Here is a 24,624-nt window from a genome sequence, read left to right on the forward strand (position 1 = left end):
CTCAATGAAAAATTATTTAACAGTCTTGTAAGTTTAGCAAAGCTTGTGTACCAAGAGGTCTTTCATATACAAAACATTAGAGTTTAGTTTTATAAGTCAATATGTTGGATTTCACCATCTAAAATTAATCTACAAAACAAATCTTAGCTATTGTTTCAGGGATGTGGAAGTTCAGTAGCCTGCTTTAGGAATGGCACTAAGAAATTTTAAAATGAATGAATGAATGAATGAATGAATGAATGAGTGAATGAATACAAAGACATATGTAGATTCCTAGAAAGACAAAGGATAGCATGCTAGGAGAAAACTCTTAACATATTCCTATCATTAATTTTGAATTAATGAATAGTCTTTCAAAAAACTAGATCAACCCACATTTTTAAGGAGAAAAAAAGTACAAAGAATTAGACATGTGAGCTGAACAGTTCTTAATTTATTTTTAATTTATTTTTTACTAATTGCATTTGTCATACTATGTATTTATGAATTTTTGTTGTTGATTTCAGTTTTGTTTTTTTTAAGAGAGAAGTGTGTTTACTGTTGCCAAATGCAGATTTTCCACCTAAGGCTATATTTATCTGGAAATTAAACCGGAGTTCAGAATTTTGACTCAAATCAAAAACCCATGCAAAGAGCTAGTGACAGAATTAAAGTGGAATTTTCAATTGGTGAGGTCAACTTTGTGTGGCCAGCCTGTGTTTCTTTTTTTTTGTAATTAAAGTTTATTGGGGTGACAATTGTTAGTAAAGCTACATAGATTTCACGTGTACAATTCCAGTCTGTATTTTTGTCATCTAAAAATTGTTGGCAATACTAATAACAATGATGATAATGAATATTTTTAAGGTATTTACACTGTGCCAGGCACGTATTTGTTCTGTTTAATGTTGACAAAAATCCTATGAGGTGGGTACTGTTTTAACCCCCCATTTTACAGATGAGAAAGATAAGACTTGAAAGCCCAAGATTACACAGCAATTTAATAGCAGAGCTTAGATTCCAGCCCAGGTCTTTCTAATTCCAAAGTTGAAAACTGTGCCCCTCTATACTGCTTCTGATTTAACCTTACCTTTAGATGGGAAATTATGCAGAGAAAAAAGCAAATTTTCATTGTCACAGGAATAAAGTGAGTCACTGAGCTTTGGATGGATGGTGACAATGTAGTTTAACCTTTAATACTAAGTGGATTTTTCACTTATCCACCTGTAACAGTTTGTCTTAGGAATCACAATAAGAAGGTACTGTGGACAGAATATTGAGCTAAGAAAACACGATTGTGGTACAATTGGCAAAATAATGACTCTCTGCTTTAAAATGAGAGATAATCTATTTCTGCATTTTTCACAGAGATATTGTTAAGGTGGAATGAGATAGTATCTCAGTGAGATTTTTATGGGCTTCCTCCAAAGGAAGGTGCTAGTGTATATATCACTAGAAAATCATCACTACTTTTGATTATTATTTGCCAACCTTAGGTGATTGTGGGCAGAACATTTTTTTCAGACTGTCTTAACTGACAAGCATCAGAGAGTATAAGCATGAGTTTCTCTCAGAAACATGAATGGAATAGACACAACTTCTGATCTTAAACTGTAAATTTCAAAACTACTCTCATCAGAAGAAACAAGCAAGAACCTACATCCTGTCTAGCCAGAAGGATAAAACCAAAGCTGCTCAGAGTTTTTTGAATAAATCTTTTTTTGTTTGTAATGGTCGGGGGAGAAGTATTGCTCAAGTGATAGCATAGACATATCCAGAGGACTGGATCCACAATGATCTCGTCAAACTCTGGCTGCAAAAGATATGGGACCCCTGCCCGAGGGCGCAGTTCCACAAATGTTCCATGTAAGTATGGGAACTGTTCCATGCACATTTAGCAGATGGAGTAAGAAATATGGCCAAAAAATTAAAAACTGATCTTTGGGTGAGTCCTGGGGGGTCTGACATTGCTATTACAGCTATTGGATGTTTGCCTGAATAAGCCATTCAAAGATTGAATAAGAACCATATGGTCTGAATGGATGTGTTTAGGGACAGTAGCATTAACCAAAGGAGGAAATTTGATGAGCCCAGACAGTGCGCGGGTTGGTACTGTGTGTCCATGGACCAAACTCCTACACATCAATCAATATAACTTTAAGCCAAACACACTTTAGACATGGCATCAGCAATAGCACTTTGGACAACAATCGGAGGGATGCCATACTTGATGATATAATAAACAAAGATTTAGACTGTAAAAATTTTGATAACAGTGTGGGATTGTTACTGAACAGGGTAGTAAGCATAATCAAAACCCAATCCTTGCAAGCTCTGATGGTGACTACAAAAAGGGTTTCAATTACTTGGTTTATTGCCGAAAGATTTATTTAGTGATTCTACAACACCCAATTAGAGATATAGCCCAGCATTTGGACTTACATATATATGACACTGATTCCTAATATCTTTTCATGGGAAATGTCGGGCTGGATTAGAATAGGACTATTATATGCTCTTCTAAAGCTCTGGATATATAATAGGATATTTGCAGCCTTAGATCTGAGAGTAGAATATAATATGTTTTGACTGGGTCCCAACCTATGAACACAGCAATTAAAAAAGGAGTAGCTCTTCCAATTGCTCTAGAAATTTAAATAGTATAGGATGACAAGTTCTGATTTAGGATTTGGGCTAAAAGAAGCTTCAGCATTCCAGCACCTGCACAGTGGAAAGATAAGGCTTTTAATAGCGGTGTCCTCCAACTTTCAGCTTTTCTGACTTGGGAAGAATGTTCTATATTGAATCACCAATATCACTTCCTTTAAAATCTTAGGATTTCTTTAGAGGCCTCTCATTCCAGATGCTGGCTTGACCCAGTACTGGCTGTGGTACAAGATCTACCATAATCACATCTTAAAATTACTCTAGTTAAAAAATATGTATATTTTAAATATTTTTTAAAAATGTTTAAAGCACACTCATCTTGAAAATTTTTTTTGTGGAATTCTGACAAATTCTCAAAATTAGATTTTTTGATTTAGAATGTCTTTTGCTTGAAGACAATTCCCTGATGTGGATCATGAAATTCAGTGGTCTGATAGCAAGAGATGTGTTTAATAATTGTTTCTTAAGAAAACTTTTAAAGCCTCACTGGAACATATCATCTTTCTAGATAGTTTTAAAAATATATTGTTTTATTTAGGAGGAATATGTAAAACAAAAATAAACAACTAAGATTTTATTTTTGGAATGCAATAGTTTCACCTTTATGAATCTGGTTAACTACACTCGAACTAGCCAAAAAAAAAGAAAAAGGCCAAATTTATCCAATCTATATGAATCATTTGGGCTGAAGTAACGTTGTTGATGCTTAGAATATATTACTTGATAAGATATAACCTGTCAGAACAAATATTAGAAACTGGCTCTCATTGAAAATTTAACTCTTCTAGTTTAAGAAAGGAGGTAAAATTCTGTGCCTATGGAAATAGAGCTTTTACAGGTTTGGCAACTTCAGGCAAAAAAAAAAAATTTAAAAAAGGAGAAGAAGGATAAAAATAGAAAACAGAACACCCGAAATTCTCACCTTTCTGTGCTTATAGGATTTATCTACTTCAAGTTGCTTTATTTGATGTAATCCAGTCATAGTACTTATGACTCACATTAAAACCAGCATATATTGATTCATGTAATCACCTAGAAAATTAATTCAAATAACTTGATCCGCATGAAGTCCCTATGGATTTCTCAAAGCACTTATTATTAAGTTAAATAAGTTTCTTCTCTTAAAATCATGTGCTACATCAAGATACTACTACCAGAGAAGGGAAGTAGTGAGAATTCCAAAGAGGTCCTTTCCTATAAATACAAGGTGGGGGGGAGCTAAACAAAACATAAAAGAACACTATTCCCAAGATCAAAATCAAACAAGTCCTTTGATAGATTTTTAACTTCTTTGAAGGTATGTCTGCATAGACGTAATTTCTAAAGTTGTCCTAATCCAAAGCCATATTGGAATCGAAAACTAAAGGTAGTCGTCATTTCATATTTAGGGAAACTAAAGAAAAGAAATAAATGACTGACTTTGGACTAAAGATATTGTTAGAACGAGACCTCAGGTTTATAACACAGACTACACACAGATTAACAACTAATTAGCTTGTTAACTACTTGACTAAGTGTGAATTAGTTGTTAAAGTAGACAGTTTCTTGTAAACTGCTAAATGAATAATACTTATAATATTATTATGAAGTCTTCATTTTTTACCTATTTGTCTTTGTTGTTTAACTTTCTGATATAATTGTCTATTGTGTTATAACTCCACAGAATAGATATAATCAATAGTGGGAATATACAGTCAGAGGTTCTAGCAAAGCAGTTATGAAATACTACTGCTGTATAGGTGTTAAATAATGATGAGAACTGAGCGACAGTTTGCAAACTGAATATTGCATTTATCTTTTACCGTAAGAATTTTAAAAGGAAAACGAGAATTTTTTTACTTTTTTCCCTGTCTATCACTTTGTGAAACTCCAGGAAACATGTATAACAATATTATTGAAAACTTGGGAACCTACATTTTTCAGTATTCTTACGGCCTTCCCAATTCCTTTGTTCTCTGAAAAATGGAAAAAGTGAATGTTTTTCTCTACCAATTATGAGTAGTCAAGGAGGTCTGAAATAATATGTGGGTGTTGCAACTAAGTGGATTATTTTTAATCTCTAGTGTTATTTTGCGTTTTATGTATTAAAAATAGTCCAGTAAAGTATATTAGAGTATTCTTTAATGTCTTCAGATATATAATTCTACACCTCCAGCTTGATTTTTTTGTGCTGATTTTGTTGTTGTTGTAATTTTGGATATATAATCCCTTTTCTGCCAGTAAGTGACCCTGGGCAAGTCACCCTCCTTCAAGCTCTGGTTTCCTCATCTGAAAAATGAAGTACTTAGACCACATGAATGCTAAAGTTCCTTTGAGCTTTAGATGCAGCTTTGTGATTTCATAAAATGTAAAATCAAGCTTAAATATTAATTAAAATCAGTAATGCTAAATTTCCAACTTGAAACAAAGTAGGCAAATTTTTAAGATTTAGTATTTTTTTAAGTGTTGTCATTAATTGAAACCATGGAAAAAAATGAGTAATTGCTGGTTAATACAACATGACTCAGTATTCTCACAGGAAAATAGATACAAGCATAAATATTCTTCCACACAGCTACTTCTAATAACAAAAATGTAAAACTGGAGTTTAATTGGCCCAATGTTGTGCCTTTTTATATCGGTGAAGGTCTAACACAATTGGTATATCATATACAAATAGTTGGTCTTTAAGATCGATTCAGTAAGTCATAAGTTGGCAGCTGGAACATTCTCTCCCTCTCAAGTGTACATTATCAGCAGCCCTACGCTCAGCGTTGATAATGTATTATCGGTACCTCTGCTTCATCGTTTTGGACAGATGATTTTTTTCATGGTAATTTTCAATGTCAAACCTCATAATCTGCCTTAATGTCCTATTTAAATATTTATTAGATTAAGGGTCAGAATGTTCTGCCTTATAGCCAACCAAATTTTGACTTTCTCTTGCCTAATTTTTTATGGACAAATAATAACTGCTCAGCACATCTCTAAAAAGTCTTTCATGTTACAACTATTCAAACGTTTACTGAGTGCCAACTACCAGGGAAACAAAGATGAATTTGACTTGGTTTATCCTCCAGTATTTCCAGGACACAGAATTTTAAGATTTAACTAATGTATTCATTCATTCAATACATTTTTGTTGTTTATCTGCTACATGCTTGGTACTGTTCTAGACATTTAGCATTTCCAAAGAACATTCTGTGGTGATAGAAATGTGCTAGATCTGCTCTGTCCAAAATAGCCACTAGCTGCATGTGGCTATGAAGCCCTAGAAATGTGGCTAGTGGGTCTGAGGAACTCAAGTTTTAATTTTAATCAGTTTAAATGTAAATAAGCACATGTGGCTTTTACACACCAATGAGAGGAGACAATGAAGTAATTTGAAAAATAAGCCGGGTAATTTAAAGTAGTGTGAAGTGGAACGACTGAACTAAAACTGGAGGATGTAATCATTATGACATCCTGGAGTGGAGGGAGCGGAGTGGAGGGGGCTTGGCGAGGTGTACTATTTCAGAATAAAGGTGGTCAAGGAAAGACCTCACTGTTGAAATGACACTTGACATGAAACTGAATGATGAGAGTACAGCAGCATAAGGAATTGTGAGAAGAGTATTCCCAGAAGGACCAGCAAATGTGTTCCCTATGGAAGGAAAGCTTAGTGTATTAAGGAAGAGAAAGAAGGCCAGTGTGTCTGGAGCAATGTGTGTGTTTGTGTGTGTGTGTGTGTGTGTGTGTGTGTGTGTGTGTGTGTGTGTGTGAGAGAGAGAGAGAGAGAGAGAGAGAGAGAGAGAGAGAGAGACTGAGACTAGAAAAGGAGGGGCAGGGACTAGATCCCAAAGGCCACTATTGACCAGAGTTAAGGGAAGTAGGAAACCACCACAATCTTTTAAGCAAGAATAGAGACATAATGTGATAATTTGTTTTTAAAAGATCTCTCTGAATGCTTACTGGAGAATGATTGATTATAGGTAGAAAAATGTAGAGGCAGGGAGACCAGGTAAGAAGCTATTCCATTTGCCAGTTTGGTCTAGGGTGGTAGCAGTGAAAAAGGTGAAAAGCAAAATAATTCTGGGTATATTGAATTAATACAATAAACTGATTACTTTCTAAGTATCACATGTCATAATCTCTTTATGTTTTAATATGAGGTTGAATTTGTATTTAACAGTCTAACATTGCTGACAGTTATTCAACTCTAATAATGTTGCCTATTGTTATTTATATAAACAAATGACTTTCATAGCATCAGTATGGTTTGTCAACGTTCGATGATAATTCACAAAAAATGTACCAGTAAAAGCCTAGAAATGCTTGTGTTTTTTTAAAAAAGACTTTCATTTTTACCGTATTCTGCAAGTAAGATTTATCATGTTAGAGTTATGAGCTGATTATTTGATGTCTGCGTCTCGATAAATTATTCCTGACTTTCTACTTACGTGCAGTATGTGTGGTTTATTGCCGAGGGTAAAGCTGAGAAGAATTCCAGGACACATGTTCATGTAGGGGCTATACACACGGCTAGTCAGCGTATATAAGGGTTTTTTTGTACCCAATCCCTAGTGTCTTGGCATTACTTTTATTATGTCTGCAGTACTCATGTAGATGAAATGCCACAACACATTCTTTTACTATTGTAGCCTCAACCGGGCCTTTTTTTTTTTTTTTAAAGAAAAAGCAATTACCATCATAAAAATTCCTTACTGGGGAACTTTCCATATTGCGTTATCATTCCATGAGCCTAATAATAGTGGAATATAAAGAAAAAAATGTTTAATACTAAAATATCTAAAAAAGGCTTTTGAGGTCTCTGTAATGAGAAACACTAAAAGTCTGGAGTAGGAGAAATAAGGAAAAAGAAGTCAAGTTTTTTAGACTTCTGGTACGTGTCAGAGATTTATAAATCATTGCCTAGCTAAAGATAATTTGCAAATCACATGCACCTTCACCAATGTCTAAACACAGTTAAAGAACCCTCAGTCTGTTATCTATTGGGAGAATGCTAATGCCTATAATTGGTCATTGCCTGACCCTTATGTATTTCTATCCTGATAGGTCTATCTGCCTAAAAGCTAATTCTGTGTTTTCTGTGAAATCTTGCAGTGGTGTTATCAGGGAGATTGTGTTCCTTTTGGCACTTGGCCCCAGAGCGTAGATGGGGGCTGGGGTGCCTGGTCACTATGGGGAGAGTGCAGCAGGACCTGCGGGGGAGGCGTCTCCTCATCCCTAAGACACTGTGACAGTCCAGCGTAAGTAGCTAAAGTAAGCCGGAGCCAACAAAAAGACACAGTTGGAAATGATTCAAAGCTGTGGTTTCACATGTTATCTGTAAAAACGTTTCACTAGTGAGCCAAGTGCTTGTCTTCAGAACAAGCAATAGGCACAGGAAAGCAGGAGTCTTGTTAGACAGACTTTCCTTTTCTTCCCTGCCCCTTACTATGTAACTAAAAACAAAAGAAAAAGAAAAAAGAAGAGGATTGTGTATCTATCCCAGGTATAGCCAGACTTTTTAATCTAGTACTAATCAGATAGATTTCCTCCTCCAAAAACTACTGAATTATGGATGAATTGGGTCTGGTCTTAGCTACCCTACCATTATTCCCAGGAAACCTAAGGTCTTTGCACATGTCACATAAAATTATTACTGCTACATTAGTATTAAAAGGACCAATGAGAGCACTTCAAGGGTTGAAATGCCTTGATTCGCATCACAAATCACAATGAAAAGAATACTGCCCATGTGTTAAAATAGTTTCCATTCACATGCACCCGTTAATCATTTTCCGGAGTTGCCACCACTTTTCTCTCCCTGAGAGCTTTATGCAGGTCAGACTGCTCCTCTCCCACTACTCTTTTTCTCCAGTCAGAGCCCCCCTGGAGTAAGGCTGTCCCCACCAGTACTCTTCGCTAGCTGTGTTGCTTCTCCTGTCCACCAGCACTCATTGCAGGCAGACTATTCCTCTGGTTGGTCTTCCCTGTCCTTCCGGAAGGTAAACTGCTCCGTGAGCAGCTGCAAGTCAAGTGCTTGCATTTTTGTCTAGAGCTCAGGTTGAGGACCTTGTTTGCTGACAAATACTTTGGTGCAGAATGATGTTATGATATCAATTCTGCCTTTCCCCTCCCCGCCCTCCTGGGGTAAAAGATGGTCTATTTTTCCCCCCTCATTTTAACTCAAGATCCCTCTCTTTGCTTATTCTCTCTAAATGTCTCTTTCCTTTTCTTTTTTCTCTTTTTAGCTTGAAATTGTTTCCCTTTATATCATTTGTGTGTTTCCATTCTCCTACTTTTTATCATTATTATCCTGCTAAATAAAGCTCACTGTTACCCACTCATAAGCTAGTCATGCTACCACCGTCCCAAATACCTTGTTTTCATCTGACCAACCCATTTCTCCCAAGCTGGTTTAAGCTGGGACATTTCTTTTCTTTGCTTAGAGTCAGCATTCACTAGCATTCAAAATATATTCAAAATTGTAATTTTAATTACCACATTGATATCAGTGAGCCAAAATTATAATTTAGACAATCCTTTTTAAACAAGTACAGAATAATTAACCTAAGCTCAAATGCAGGCTACTGTAAATTAATAACCAAATACTTAAGATACCTAAGAGAATGACTGGACCTCTTTTAAAAGGACAAGTTAGTTTTCTCCATTCAAAAATCAAATCATAACATATGGCTTTCCCTAATGTTAAGTACTTCAAAAATTAACTTATGTAAATCAAATATTTGACATCTCACTTTTTCATTGATTTGAGTATAATATAAAGTATTTATGTAATACAAACCCATCTGATGTTTAGATTTAATTTTTTAAAACTGTATGTTTGAAATGAAATAGAAATTCATTTCTGCATTAATTACTTTAAATTCCAGAGAGTTATTTAGTGTCCTCTCCTTGTTTCCAATCTGGAAAAAAACAATCTTTCCATTTCCTACTTGGTAAATATATAGCATCAGATTATGGGTTTTGTTGAATATGATTCAAATGACTTTTCATTATAAATAAGTGATTTTAAAACTCTCATTGAACTGATCACCTGTTTACTATGATAGTTAGAAAACATATTGATTTAATTGAATTATCTTTAGAATGTAAATCATGATACGAGTCTTATGTTACTCATAGTAAATTGATTTAATTTTAAATTCAACAATCATAATCATTATTCCTAACAATCACCAGCATGATTATTTGAATAACTAATAAATTGTCAAATTTTGTATTTTCTTAAAGTAGATGTTAATATGTTTTCATCAAGCAATAATATATGTACTCTCTATGTGGATAGATACATTATATTCACATGTTAAACAAAATGTGTTTTCAGACCTTCAGGAGGTGGAAAATATTGCCTTGGGGAAAGGAAACGGTATCGCTCCTGTAACACAGATGTAAGTAAAACCAAACTCTGCTATGAAAAATTAGCTTACATTTCACTCAGAGTAGGGAACTTTTTTTTTAATTGTAAGCTATTTGATCAGAAATCCACATGTGTGATGGTCACATAAATTTTTATAATTGTTAATGATGAAGGGAACTGGCTTCAGGTCCATCCATTCCATCAACAAAGTCAAGAGGAAGCCCCAGCACTAGGAGAAAACACACTCTCCTCCAGTAGGAATCAAGAGAGAGAGCTACATACCTGTTGAGCTGCCCTGGTCCTCCAAACACTCACAGCTTTGCCATCATTATCTTTCGTGAGCCCAGCGAGAATATCTTATTATGCTTTATATCCCATATTATGTTTGCCACTGCAAGAAGACCCAGACTCCCGCATCATTCTCATCCCTGCCATCCAAGCCCAGAAAGCTATTCCCTATCCCTGTCCAACTGCTAAAACTTCTGTGTCCTCAGGAATTCATTATTCATTATCAGCAAAATCACTTATATCCTGACATCTCTGAATTTCCCTTCCCTTCACCTTCTTGTTCTAATGGAAACTGGGTCTCCCAGAGAATACTGAGTCCTCTGTAGCTCTTTGAAACTGGGGACTTGTGTTTTCTCCCTTAGCTCTTGAATGGGGCCTGAAAGTGGATTGCCTATCTTTTTTATATCTCATTACTCCTTCCGGATAATTCTTCCTCCCTTCTATCTAAAAAGCCACAGCTTTTAATTTTGAGTCATCAGACTATTACCCACTATCTTCACTCCCATGCTTTCCAACCCTACTACCTTGGTTATTTGTAAGTATGTAGATGATTTTTCCAACATCTTCTCTTCTGGATTTTTCCATAATCATACAAACATATTGTTATTTCTCCTATCTTGAAAAAACAAAAACCTACCAGTTATTTTCCCATGTCTTTTTCTCCCCTTGAAACAAAATTTCTCAAAAGAGATATCTGTACTTACTATATCTAATTCCTCCACTCATTTTTTTCTTAAAATCGATCCTGTCAAGTTTTCACCTCCATCATTCTACTGAAAATGATTTGTTACATCACAGGTGACTTCCATATTGCTAAATCCAATAGTCAATTCTGAGTGTTTGTCTAACTTCATCTTCACTAGACTTCCATGACACTACAACTTCTTGGTTGTCCTTTTATTTTACTACTATTCTTTCTCATTTGCCTTTGCTCATTCCTACTCTTTTTTCTCTGGTGTCTAAATGTTAGAGTACCCAGGACTTAGTCCTTGTCCTTTTTCTCTGTCCTACCAATACTCATTTCCTTGATGATCTCATCAGTTTTCATTGCTTTTGATATCATTTATATGTCATTTGAGCCACAAATTTATATTTTCAGCTAAGACTTCTTCTATGGATTTTAGACTCATATCTTATTATTGATTGAACTTTTAATAGACATCTAATATTTAACATGCCCAAATGTTATCTCCAAAACATTTCTACAAAGCTGGTCTCCCAGCAGTTTTTCCCATCTCAGATGTCAACTCTGTCTGGCACAAGCCCCAAACCCTCAAGTTATTTTCGATTCCCTTCTCTGTCTCACAGCCTATATCCATTCCTCAGAAAATCCCATTAGCTTTACCTTCAAAATGTATCAGAGATCTGACTACTTCTCACCGCCTCCACTGCTACCACTTTTTCACTGGATTACTCTATATGGCTTTTTTAGATTTCCCCATGCTCTTGTTCCCTACATCCTTAATAAAGGAGGCAGAGTGAATCAGATTATATCCTTTTCTCAAGACCCTTCAGTACATCCCCATTTTTACTTAAATCCGAAGTCCTTGCAAAAGCCTGCAAGGCCTACACACTCTGGCCTTCCATTACTTCTTTGAATTAATCTCTGACTATTTCTTCCTCATTCTCTCTGCTCCAGCCATAAGGCCTCCTTCCTTGTACATGGTGGATGTGTTCCCAACTTAGAGCTTTTACGTTGTCTTTTCCCTTTGCCTTGTATACAGTCCCCCAAAATATCTACATGCTAACTCTCTTACCTCACCTTTACTCAACTGTCACCTGCGCAGTGAGGCCTAGCCTGAATACCATACATAAAATTGCAACTCTCCCTGCTCCCTGCAACCCTGGGAATCCTAATCTTTCTTTCCCTGCTCTTATTTCTCCCCACACCATCTTCTAACACACTGTCTAGCTTATTTATCACATTTAATTCTGTTAAATTTGCATATTGAAATAATGAAATATAGCTTCAGTTACAATGATTATTTCTAGTTACTAGCATTATTTTTGCATTCATTCAACAAATAATTGAGTGCCTTGTGAATATCAGACTGTGCTAGAGTGAAAAAAGCAATTTCTGCCCTCAAGGATCTTATAATTTCCTGGGAAATCACTTATATGCAGAAAATTACAATACAGAGGAAGGAGTGATATGATATGATAGAATGAGTATGCGATGCTATAAAAGCATATAGAATTGGCACATTGCCTAATTAGGGATTCAGGAATTACTTTTCATAGGAAGCTAAAGATCTGCGGGGCAAATAGGAGCTGAACAGAAGAAGAAAGTGACAATGAGCATTTTAGGCAGAAGGAAAATTAAGTGCAAGGTGTGGAGGTTGAAGATCTTTATCCTGAGGCATGAAGAAACCATTGAAATATTTAGCCCCAGATTTATGCTTTATATGAGAATGGATTGGAGAAAGGCAACGTTACAACAGAACAACAATCAAGTCAAGAACAATGTAAGGATACTGGTGAAAACAACTGAAGTATTGATCCATGTGTTCTATATTAGGAATGACAGTGGAGTCTAAAGAGGGCTAACGGGAGAAAGTTAAGGACCTAAATTTAAAATATCCATAAAAATCAAAGAACCAGTGTTGTAGGAAAAGCAGAGTGAAGGAGGGAGGTAGTAGGTGAGGGGATCAGAGAATGGAGTGTGTTTGAATTTTAAATGTGAGAAGTGAGACTGTTCTCAATGACAGATCTGGAGTATGTTCATGGTAGTGCATACCTAACCTTGAGTGGAGGTAAAGGAGTTCAAGGAAGGCCAAGGCTAGGTGGTTTGGGGAGTCTTCCATGTGGATGTTGAGGTCACTCGGTGATGTTAGAACTTGGAGCATATGGTGGAACTATGAACCAGGTATCAAACTCTTTAATAAACGAGGGGAAAAGACCATCGTGAGGTTGGTAGGAAGTAATGGTGAAGCCAGATAATGATTTGGCTGAATAACATGCATCTCAGAAGAAGAGAAGTTTTAGACAAGGATAGAGGAATTGAATACTTACTATATGTCAGACTATATGTTAGGTAGGAGTGAGAACGCTAAACCTACCTCTCAATTTCCATTGTTGCATAATTGTTTGGGTAGGCACGCACTTTGGCGCTGATAACATAGGTAGTATATAATATGAGTAATGTTTGATAGGTAACAGAAAAAGAAAAAAAACATGCCAGACATCTCAGGATTGTTGCATTTTACCCATCAACTACTTTTTAGATCTCAAATTATAGAGCTTGCTGTTGGCATGTTGACTTTTCTATTATTATCTTTTTCTGTTTCAGCTTTTATCAACTGATAAGGCGATACAGTTAACATGACTCTATCATGAACATACAAATAATTAACTTTTTCCCCATTAATCTTGACTTTACTAGTTCAAAATTTGAGGCAATTTATTTACCGCACTGAAATTTATTTTCATGTTATCCAAGTTAATAAAATTGTCTGAGCATAATTTGTGTAAGCTGGGGCCTTTTAAAATGTAATCTGACATGTGAAAGTTTCAACTTTCAAAACACATAATCTAGCCTGGCGCTGTCCAAGAGAACTTTCTTCAATATTTCTTCAAATATTTTATATGTGAACTGTCCAGCTTGGTAGCCATGAGTCAAATTAGGTATTCAGCACTTGAAATGTGGCTAGTGCAATTAAAGAACATAATTTTTAAGTTTAATTTATTTAAATTCGAATAGCCACATGTGGCTAGTGGCAACTGTATTGGATAGCATAGAGCTGGACAGTCTAGCTATGCAGTAGAAAAATAATTGTTATAATGAAGATTGTAAACATTATATATAAAAGTTATCAAAATAAGTCAATCTTAGTTCATTTTAGAAACAAATGTAAGAAGACACTTCCATTTTTGGTAATGACGTATTAGGTTATTCTGACTGAAATTTTTTTTAAAAATTGCTAAATAAGATTTGTTTTCTTTTATCATTTTAAAATCAACAGGGAGCTGACAAGATAATGAGGGAAATGCCAAAAGGTTAAATTGTTTGAGACAGGGGAATTCAAGAATAAAAGGGGAGCATCAGAGCACCTAAGGTACTTTTGCCCTATTAGTATTTAGAGGAAAAGAAGAGATAAACTGCTCTAGTATCTCTTTCTTAAGTACTGTATGAAGTTTTCCCCCAAACTACTCCCCTGGTCCCTTAGCTAACTTCCTTCACGTTTTATTGGCCAGGAGGACACATGCCCTTAAACCAGTCACTGGCAAAAGGAATGGGATTACTATAATTGGTTTAGACTAATCCAGATATGCTTCTAAAATAGGTTAAGGTAACCTTCCCTGAGAGGTAGATACCTGAGTAAAGATCAGAATTTAGTTAGCAAGAAAGCAGGGAGTGATAGATATTGGATATACTACAGATGTCTGCATCAGAGCCCTTTTAAATTCCATCTTTACAGTAGTCCTCCCGATGTTTGAATGGGATACATTCCAAGATCTCCAGCGGATGTCTGAAACCACGGATAGTACCAAACCCTACAAATATTGTTTTTTCCTATACATGCATACCTATAATAAATTTAATTTATAAATTAGGCACAGTAAGAGATTAACAACAATAAGTAATAATAAAATAGAACAATTATAACAATACACTGTAATAAAAGTTATGTAAATGTGTTCTCTCTCTCTCAAAATATCCTGTTGTACTATATTCACCCTTCTTGTGATGATGTGAGATGATACGCTGGACAAAGGGATGATTCATGTCTTGGGCAGGATGGAGAGGGGTGATAAAAGATTTTACCATGCTACTCAGAATGGAATTTAAACTTAAATTTAAATGGAATTTAAACATAATTTAAAACTTATGAATTATTTCTGGAATTTTCCATTTAATACGTTCAGATTGCAGTTGACCTCGGGTAACTGAATGGGTGGAAAAGGGGAACTACTGCACTGGCAGAAGTAGCAGCAACAGTAGTAATTGTAGTGGTGATAGCCACTACTAATTTACTGAGCACTTATACATATCAGAATTATTATTTTAACTATATTTTCTTCCTATACTGAGAGTTCTCAGTAGTGACTTCGGTTGCTAAGATATTTTTAATTTCCATTTTTCAATATAAATCTAGAAAAGCTGTGATAATTTAAAGTTTTGCTATACTCTGTTCTGTTACAACCTTGTTTCTGTAATACAAATTATCTCATAAATGATTGAGGTGTTTTGTGCCACTAAGCATTACAGCGGCTGAAATCAAACTACATCGATACAGCTAAATAACGGGAAAATTGTACTGTACATGAAGACCATTCGTCCCAAATTCTTCTTTTTTGCTCAGTTTGGTCACATGCTCTGTTGTACAAGCCTCTATTGTGTCTTTCTGCCTGTTCTTTGTACATTGGCCTCTTGTTCTTACAACCCAGCCCTCAACCCTTCCTTTATTAACTTTTTTCACCTTTTTTTTTTTTTAAAGATTCAAATCCTATGTTTACTCCAGTTATATCTTTGTTAAGAATGTGCCACCTGTTTTTGAAATTGTGCTACTGTTTTCTTACAATTGTTACTGTTTTCGTTAGTGTTCTGTCTTTGAGTTGCCTGCCTCTAATGCTGTTTTCCCCATATGCCTATAATTTTTAGTGTGCAATTTTGCAGAAAGAGGTTTTTCAGGAATGTATATATGTATCACATTAGAGAAGAAACTCCTGTATTTTAAAAATCTATTCTAAAAGTTTCTATTATATAAAATACATTATAGAATAGAGAATTTTATAATAAATCATGAAGGGTGAATTGACTGGAGTTAAGAATCAGTAATGCAAAAAAAAAAAACAAAGAATGAGTAATGCAAGCAAGACTTCAGTATTTTCCACTTAGCATAGAATGGATGTTGCTATAGGAGCAATATAGGGCTATTTGTTTGTATCCTTCTGGTTAACCTTGGGACTTTTTCCCCTAAAGTTATAATGCTTTAAATGTTCTTTTATTTTATAATGACCCGGTGTCTGTTCTGAGCTATCCTACTTTAAGGGATTCAAAAGAGTATACTTGTCTTTTATCAGATCAGCTTCCTGCCTTAGTACATGTTTTACACAATTTAATACTCATCATATTTAGTGACTCTGTAAATAAGATCTGGGAGAAAACTTTCCAATTAGTTAGAATCAATTTGAGAGTCAAGAACTAGAAAACAATTCATACGCATTTTTAGCTTGGTCATTTGTGATCCAAGAGCTTTTCTTGAGACTTAAATAGGGGTAATATAAAAGATAAATTCCAATGACACTGGAAGAATTTTCAAGTCAGTGCCCAGGATGAGATCATGTCAGGACGTCAAACCGCAGGAGGAGTAGGGCTCTTTATTTAGTGGCATGAATCTTTGCTCTGTGCTTTCTAATTTATGCCCTCATGTATTTGATTGATCTTACTTACATTCCTTTTAAGATCTTTTCACATAGCCTATCAGTTTCCTGACCCTCTTGTTTCCATGGTTGACCAGATGGTACTATAGATTACTGCTTAGTTCTCATGTTTTTATGCATGATAATAATTATCATTATTGTAACTCTCTGATTAGAGTTGAGTTAGCTTCATTAAATCACGACTGAAAAACTGAATAAATTAGAAAATCAAAGGGAAAGGAAAATAATAGAAAGCAGGGGTTAATACCTTAAATACCGTGTTTCCCCAAAAATAAGACCATCAGCGTTAATGTGTCTTTTGGACCAAAAATTGATATAAGACCCAATCTTATATAAGACCCAGTATTATATTATATTATATATTATATTATACCCGGTGTTATGTTAATATAAGACTCGGTCTTATATTAAAATAAGACAGTATTATATTACATTATATTATATTATGCTACATTATATTATATTATGCTATATTATGCTATATTATATTATACACAGTTTTATATTAAAATAAGACCGGATCTTATGTTAATTTTTGCTCCAAAAAATGCATTAGAGCGGATGATCCGGCTAGGTCTTTTTTTCTGGGAAACACAGTATGTACCACAAATTCCTTCCACTTACTAAAGGTGAGTCACAAGTTTTGCCCTGAATTTCCTAGTGACCTGAGTAAAGAGGCAAACACTATTACTTCTAAGATTCATAATGCCTGGTAGCTGTAACAATAGGAGACATAACCACAAAGGAACACTCTACTATTTTGAAGTTTCGTTAACTGCTCTTGTGTGGATCCTACACGGTGGTAAATCAGGTTGAAACATACATGATTGATAGCACTCCTTTTGCTTAGGTTAGAGGAGAAGTTAGTTCTAGGTTAGAACCTAGAACCAATGTATGCCGAACAAAAGTGGCCAGCACAAAAAACAGATAGCCACACTTTCTCCCTGATTTCATTCCCACCACAGATATTTGAGAGGTACAGGAGTGGTATGAAGAAAAGAGCTTTCTAGCCGAATGGCGACCGTGTTCCCATAACTTCCTGTCCCACTTACCCCAGTTTCAAAGAGGTCCATAGAGATAGAAAGGCGACTTACAAAGAAAAAAGCATCTCAATCTTTAAAGATTTTAAAATAGATTCGAAAAGGGTCCCTAGTTGTAAAATTGGCCTGACCACTCTCAATAACAACACAACTGGTCTAGAGACCCAAGGTATTTACACACGAGACTCTGAGGCTTGATTGTCTGCAACAGGATGTCATGGATGGGCATCCGCATTGGTCATACTCAAAAGCCTTCGAAAGCATCTAGACGAGGACTCTTTCTTTGACATCCACATTATTTCTCCAGGACAGAAGAGCAGATAAAGACAATAGCTGTGGCAGGAACAAACGACTATGCTTTTCATCTTAATACTACTGAGAAACCAGGAGCATTTATTAAAGACACTTAGGAGAATTGGATGAAGTTTGGTCTTACCATTAAACCAGAAACTACAAAGAATATTTGGTATCATAAGGCCATCTCATAGAGATGACCTTGTGGAACTATGGTTTGGAGAGCAAAGTTTTATGAAAGTAGTAATACTATGAGTTCATTAGCTGAGGACACAGTTCCCCTCTTTGGACACAGAGATAGTGACTGATAAGGTCCTGACAATTTTTATAAATGTGCATATGTAGGATCTCAAATGCCGATCTGATAATGCCGTTATGAGAAGTAAAGCCCCCAGATCTGTACCCAGTCGGCTGAAAAGTTCTCAAGAGCTGCTCAAAACTATAATTTTGATTCTTATGTGTATGGAATCTCCTTTTTACTGGCCTAAGAGAATATTGACTATTAATCAGGCATTTCTGCTTTCCTGAGTAAGTTTTCATTCCAATGACTTAAAACTATCATGCAAAATGTTCTAAGGGTAAGCCTTTGTGTACATAGTATAACTGTTTTAAATAGCAGAATTTATAGGTATTGTGAATGAATACCTTACTTGATAACTTGATTTTTGTAAAAAGTAAAAATATAGCTATACCTAAGTTTATAAACCAAATTTTACATCAAAGCCTACAGAAGAAATATTAGTTACTATGAAAAGGAATTACCTACATTTTTAAAAAGAATTTTCTGATGTGCTTAGCTGTTTTTCCAAACTGAGAAAATCCTTGTGTTTTTCCTGTTTCATATTATTTGTGATTTGTGTATCTCCTTGATAATGTGAGTAGGATAATACTTCTGGTGGAAAACCTAAGTTCCACTTTGGCTGAGATGGAAAGTAATATTATTCTTGCATCTTAAATATCTCATTTTCCTCCTTTACTTTATGCATAAAACTATTAAAAAATTATAGGTCAGGTCATCCGTGGCCTGTTCTAAAATTTAAACATAGATTGTATATTAATAGGGTATTTTCTCAATCAGCTTTGCCAGAGTTACCTGCTATTCTGCAATTGTCTTCTCCTTTAGTCATTGCTTGAGGTCATTAAACAGTGTGATTGTCTTGGCTGTGGTGCACAGGAAAAGTACAGCCTGTAGTTAGAGGTAGAATTATAATGAATAAAGTATGGACTTTGGATTTAGATTGGTTTAAGTTTAAATCCTGAACGTAACACTTGTTGCTATTTGACCTTGGCAAGACACCTAATCTCGCTAACCTTCAGGGAATTCATATGTAAATCTAGTATGATTATATCAGACTTGCAGGGTTGTATGAGAATTACAAATAGGTGACATGTAAAAAATCTGGTGCTGCTCCTAGTACTTAATATGTACTCAATACAGTGTAGCTGTATTGAGTTTATATTATTATTTACATTTATGTTTTATAGATTAAAAAGTACTTTCATGCATGATATCATTACATCTTCAAATCACTGTTATAGAGAGGAAGGACAAATACTTTTTAAAATGAGGAACTAAAGCTCAGCAACAGGTTAGTACTTTGGAAGGGATTCAGTAAGGTATAGCATTTCTGAGTACTGACCTACTGCTTTTGTAACAGATACAGCCCTTAGAAGGTAGGTGTGGCAAGGTGAGCTTCTCTGAAAGAGTATGGTCACCTTTGTCATGGTCCTACTTCCAGTCTAACCTTACCCTGCATCAGAACCAAATAGCTGCGGACATTCTGAAACTATACCCCTTTGCTCCCAGGGACAGGTGTGAAGTGATGACAGGGAACTGAATAGATCCATTAACTAACAGCGTTACAATTGTATCTCAAGTTATAATTAGAAACAAATATATATCAACCACTTTATTCTTATTACTATTACATATAATATAATATAATATAGTACATATATAGCAAAAAATAGAAGCAGTATCATTACTTATCTTTAGGTTGGTATGAATTTTATGATATGCATCATGTTTGGAGAAATAAGGACTAGCTTTTAAATATAGAATAGAGCTTGCTTATTTTGTTCTTAAAAGGGATGTTTAAAAACTTACAAAGTACATTTTTGTTTCTTAACCTTTTTATAGACTTAGGGGAAAGGGTTATGCTATGGATAGATGGTGTTTTAATTAAATTCAGACTATACATGGCATATTAGAAACTAATTTTGAAAACTTGCATAGAAGATTATCATTATCAAGTATGTCAGCTAGAATCAAGCTTGTCTGGACAATGTAGGTTTAGTGGGCTTTTGTTTTCTTTTTTTCTTTCTAAATAAATGTACAGTGAAACTCCAAAAACAAATCAGAAGCTATGTGGGAGAGAAAAGATAAAGAGGTTGAATCAAAACTGGGGTTACAATGATTCAGTACTTTCATGGAATACAAAATTTAACTTTAGAAGTGTCCTTATGAATTACTTTAATAAGATAATCACAGTACCCGATAACTGGGAGATCAGAAATTTTGTTTGGAACTTGTAAGAGAGGGTGTGGAAGCAAGGCCTTTGTTAGCCCATGTGGCATTTTTTGTGTAATTTAGAAAAAGATGCCTATCTGGGTGAACAAACAGAAATATGTCCCATGTCAAATGCACAACTTGCTAGGGGTTGGATTCAGACTCCACTTATTCTTCAACTAACGGGGCATAAGTGGCTAATAAAATGTTGCTCTCCTTGAGAGGAAGAAAATAAATTTGGGGAGTGTAGAAGGTTAGTCTAGTGTAATAGTCAAGAAGTAATAGTGCATTTGGTGTGAAAACAAAAAAAGTAGAAAGGAACAGAACGTGGAAAAGAGACAAAGAAAGGATGTAGAACAAAATGCCAATTTTGCTCATTTTGCAGTTTTCCCTGAGGCATAAGAATCCTAGTATCATCCCCCTGCTCATCTTCTTTCAGAAGAGGAGAGGAGAGAAAGAGAGGGAAAAGAGTTTTCATTCTCGGCAGCTCCTCACTCTTTGTTATCCATAAGACATAGTACAGTATTTTCAGAATTTTCCTCATTTGCAGAACATTTGGGGATGTATTTCTCTTAAAGGTTAGGATATTTGGGGGGTGTATTTTGTAAATGAAAGAAAAAAGACAACAGAGGGGTTCCAGGACAAGGTCACCCTATTCTTTGGGACAAAACCAGGATTAGAATCCTAGTAATAGAAATGCCACTGGAAAGTTTGTCCGAGAAGCTGAGATTTCTTTCTATAGCAACATTCATGCCCAATGAATTATTGTGTTTTCGATTTACCTACCAATAAAAAGTATTAAGTTTAGCCAAAAGGAGATGTTTTTAAACTATCAGTAAAATTGGAAGCATGAGATAGTCTATAGAATCTGCTAACAACACAGATCCCTGGAAAAAAAAAAGGTGATAAAAATGATAATATTAATTTTTTATTTCGTTGAAAATACTCAGATCAAAAGACGCTGAGACCTGCAGCTTTGCTTTCTGCATTTATTTGGGACCCTGCTGGTCACTTTTTAAAAGGAGAGGATGCTTGATTAGCGTTACTAGCAAGCTCATGATCTGTCAAGCTTTACAGAAAAATTTGTAACGCCACTGTTTTCTGTTAGGATTTCTGCATAGTGTCAGCATTTATAATCCCTAAGTAATTTAAAAAGCATTACTCCTTAAACTCTTTACTATTTTTAAACAAAAACAAAAATACATTTTATGTAATTTTGTTGTAAGAAATTACTCTTTTCTTTGATCACTCTCATTCTTTGGAACTGGTATATGCAGCTCCTGCAGAGCTTCTTTCTCATCAACACAAATTCAGAGCATTCACTGAACAAAACGTTGAAATCAGAACAGAAAGACTAGAACACTAGCTTGGTATATTCTAGAAACAGAAAGGCGTGGGGTCAAGTTCCCAGGTCTACAATTCTATTAGGTCTTTCCATCTTCCATGCTGCTCAGCGGACATCCTAACACACTCCTGCCTAAGGGCCTTTGCATTTATGGTTTCCTGGGACACTCCTTTCGCAGCTATGTACATCAGTCTCTCCCACAGTTTCTTTTTAACTCTGCTAAAGTGCCACCTTACCCGGGAAAATTTCTCTGACCATACTATTTAAAACAACTTCCCTCCACCTCACTTTCAATCTCCTTAACCTGCTTTATTTTATTCTTTCTTATCTCCAACTACAGTGAGCTCTATGAAAGCAGGGACCTAGTCTATTTTGTTTATTGTCTTATCCCCAGAGCCTAGGTCATATGTGACACAGAGTAAGCATTTTATATATATTTGCTGAAAAAAAAGAAAAACGCTTTAGACCAGTTCTTGGTGCCTTGTTTTAAGAAGACTAATGATAAATTAGGATGTGCCCATAGTTAAGCCATCAAGGTCTAGGTGCCTTTTAGTTAAGGGTTGGATTTGCTTAGTATGGATTCAGAAGGAGCAAGACCACTGGGTTATAGGAAGACAGATTTTGGCTAAAAGTAAGGAAGAAGCTGATAATAACTGCAGCTGTTTGAAAAGTATGTGATCTTTCTGTAGATGTTGATACAGATTATATGACTACTTTGGGATAATGGTAGAGGAAATTTAAGCATCTTGTGCAAATTCGATTATATTACTTCTAACAGTTCTTCAAAGTGTATGGTTTGGTATTGATTGACTCAAAAAATTAATTGAGTTTGGTTCTTCTGCAAAGTTCTGCCAGACAGATGTATCTATTATGTTAACACCCTAAATCAGGGGTTGGCAAATTCCACCTCCTAGGTCAGATTTGGCCTGCCACCTCTTTTTGTAAATAAAACCTTATTGGAACACATCCCTGACTGTTCATTTACATATTGCCTATAGATTCTTTCACATTTTAACGGCACAGTTGAGTAGTACCAAGACACTGTATGGAACACAAAACCTAAAATATTTACTATGCAGCCCTTTATAAAAGTTTGTCAACCTCTGCTCTTAACCAATAAGCTGCAAAAAATAACTTATGGAAATGTACCTGTATTCAGCCTACTAATTTCTTCTCTACCTTCTTCTGTTCCTCCTCCTGCTCTTCCTCCTCCTTTTCTTCCTCCTCCTCCTTCTTCTCCTTCACTATTATTATTATTGTTGTTGTTGTTGTATCAGTAAAGATCTAACCATAATATGCTAGGTGGGAAGGGGTTGGGGGCTGGGTGAGAAAGGTGAAGAGATTAAGAAGTACAAATTGTTAGTTACAAAATAGTCATGGGATGTGAAGTACAGTATGATGAATATAGTCAATAATTTTATAAAAATTATGTATAGTGTCAGATCGGTACTAGACTTATCCAGGGGATCACTTCATAAACTTTATAAATGCCTAACCACTACACTGTATGCCTAAAACTGATATAAAATAATATTGAATGTAAACTATACTTTAAAAAATATATAGTCAAGGGATGTAAAGTACAGCTTAGGGAATATGGTCAGTGGTATTGTAATAGCTATGTATGGTGTCAGATGGGTAGTAGACTTGTTGAGATTATCACTTTGTGAGGTTTGTAAATGTCTAATTATTATGTTGCTTTATACACCTGAAACTAATTTTAAAAAAAGAGAAAAAAATCCAACCATAATAATGTAAACCACTCTGAATATTGAAATAGAGGTAATTTAATACAAAAAAAATGGATTACATGGATGATGGAAGAAGTTGACAAGCCCATAGAGCAGCATTTCCAGGAAGATGCCCCCCCCCCCCCACCGGGAAGACCCAGGAAGGAGGTAATTGTATCAGAGTCCAGAGGCTGGAAGCAGAGAATGAGGTGGGAGTGGGGGTTTCTGTTGCCTGAAGTTGGCACCACAAAAAGATTCTGCTTCTGCCTGAGATGCTGCCTAAGGTGGAGGGGGCTTCTCCCACTAGTGCCTTCCGTTGCCTGAACCCAAACAAAAGTCAATTGACACAAGCCTGGAAAAATGGAGTTTTCAGAGTTCGTTCCCCTAAAATACAGAGCAGAGAAGGTGAAGTTGGAGGCTGAGGCTGAGGTTGCCTAGACCCAAGACCAGCGCAGCTGTTAATGGTTATTCAGAGCAACCATATGTCAGAGCTAAACAGTTTACATGAATCCTCACCTTGCTATTTCACCTGTGTGCAGCACCTATAGACAACCTGTTACATGCCATCCTAGACTTAATTGCCTGAAACAGTGCTGTAGTTGCTCTGTTTGTATCTTGTTTCTCCAACTGAAAGTCATGCTTGGATGAACTTTTAGGTGGTTGGTGCTTTACAAATACTTAAGTTTTATGTGAAAACTTGTAACTAGAGTTAAAATTAGTTGTATTTTTAAAAACTGGTATTTGCCTAAAAGCTAGTCTTGCTGGATGGCAAAGCCACTGACAACCTTAGCCCTTGTGTGGGATTCCCTGAAAATGGCTAGAAAAGGAAAGCCTTGGCACACCATGAAACAAAAGACTCTGGAATCTGGAAGCCTGTATTTCCGCATGATACACCATGTAGCCTATGGCTAATGGTTATTTTGCATTAAAAAAAGGCAAGAGGGGTAATTTGACAAGCAGAATCATTAGATTTGGCATTGTAGTGTCATATTTTAATATGCAGAAAAATATTTAAAATGCAGGGCTCATAACAGAATGTACAC

The 24,624-nt window shown here is 35.5% G+C and overlaps 1 protein-coding gene across 1 annotated transcript in view; it reads left to right on the plus strand.

The window, feature by feature from the left end:
* The window catches only part of ADAMTS6 (ADAM metallopeptidase with thrombospondin type 1 motif 6), a 263,654-nt gene that overhangs the window by 164,363 nt on the left and 74,667 nt on the right, over positions 1–24,624 (plus strand). The window contains exons 13-14 of the mRNA XM_081054061.1: positions 7,729–7,874; positions 9,959–10,022. Coding sequence (XP_080910187.1) covers positions 7,729–7,874; positions 9,959–10,022 — 210 coding nt within the window. The remainder of the gene's footprint in view (positions 1–7,728; positions 7,875–9,958; positions 10,023–24,624) is intronic.

This window comes from Rhinolophus hipposideros (genome assembly GCF_964194185.1).
Source record: "Rhinolophus hipposideros genome assembly, chromosome: 7".
NCBI classification, from domain to species: Eukaryota; Metazoa; Chordata; class Mammalia; order Chiroptera; family Rhinolophidae; genus Rhinolophus; species Rhinolophus hipposideros.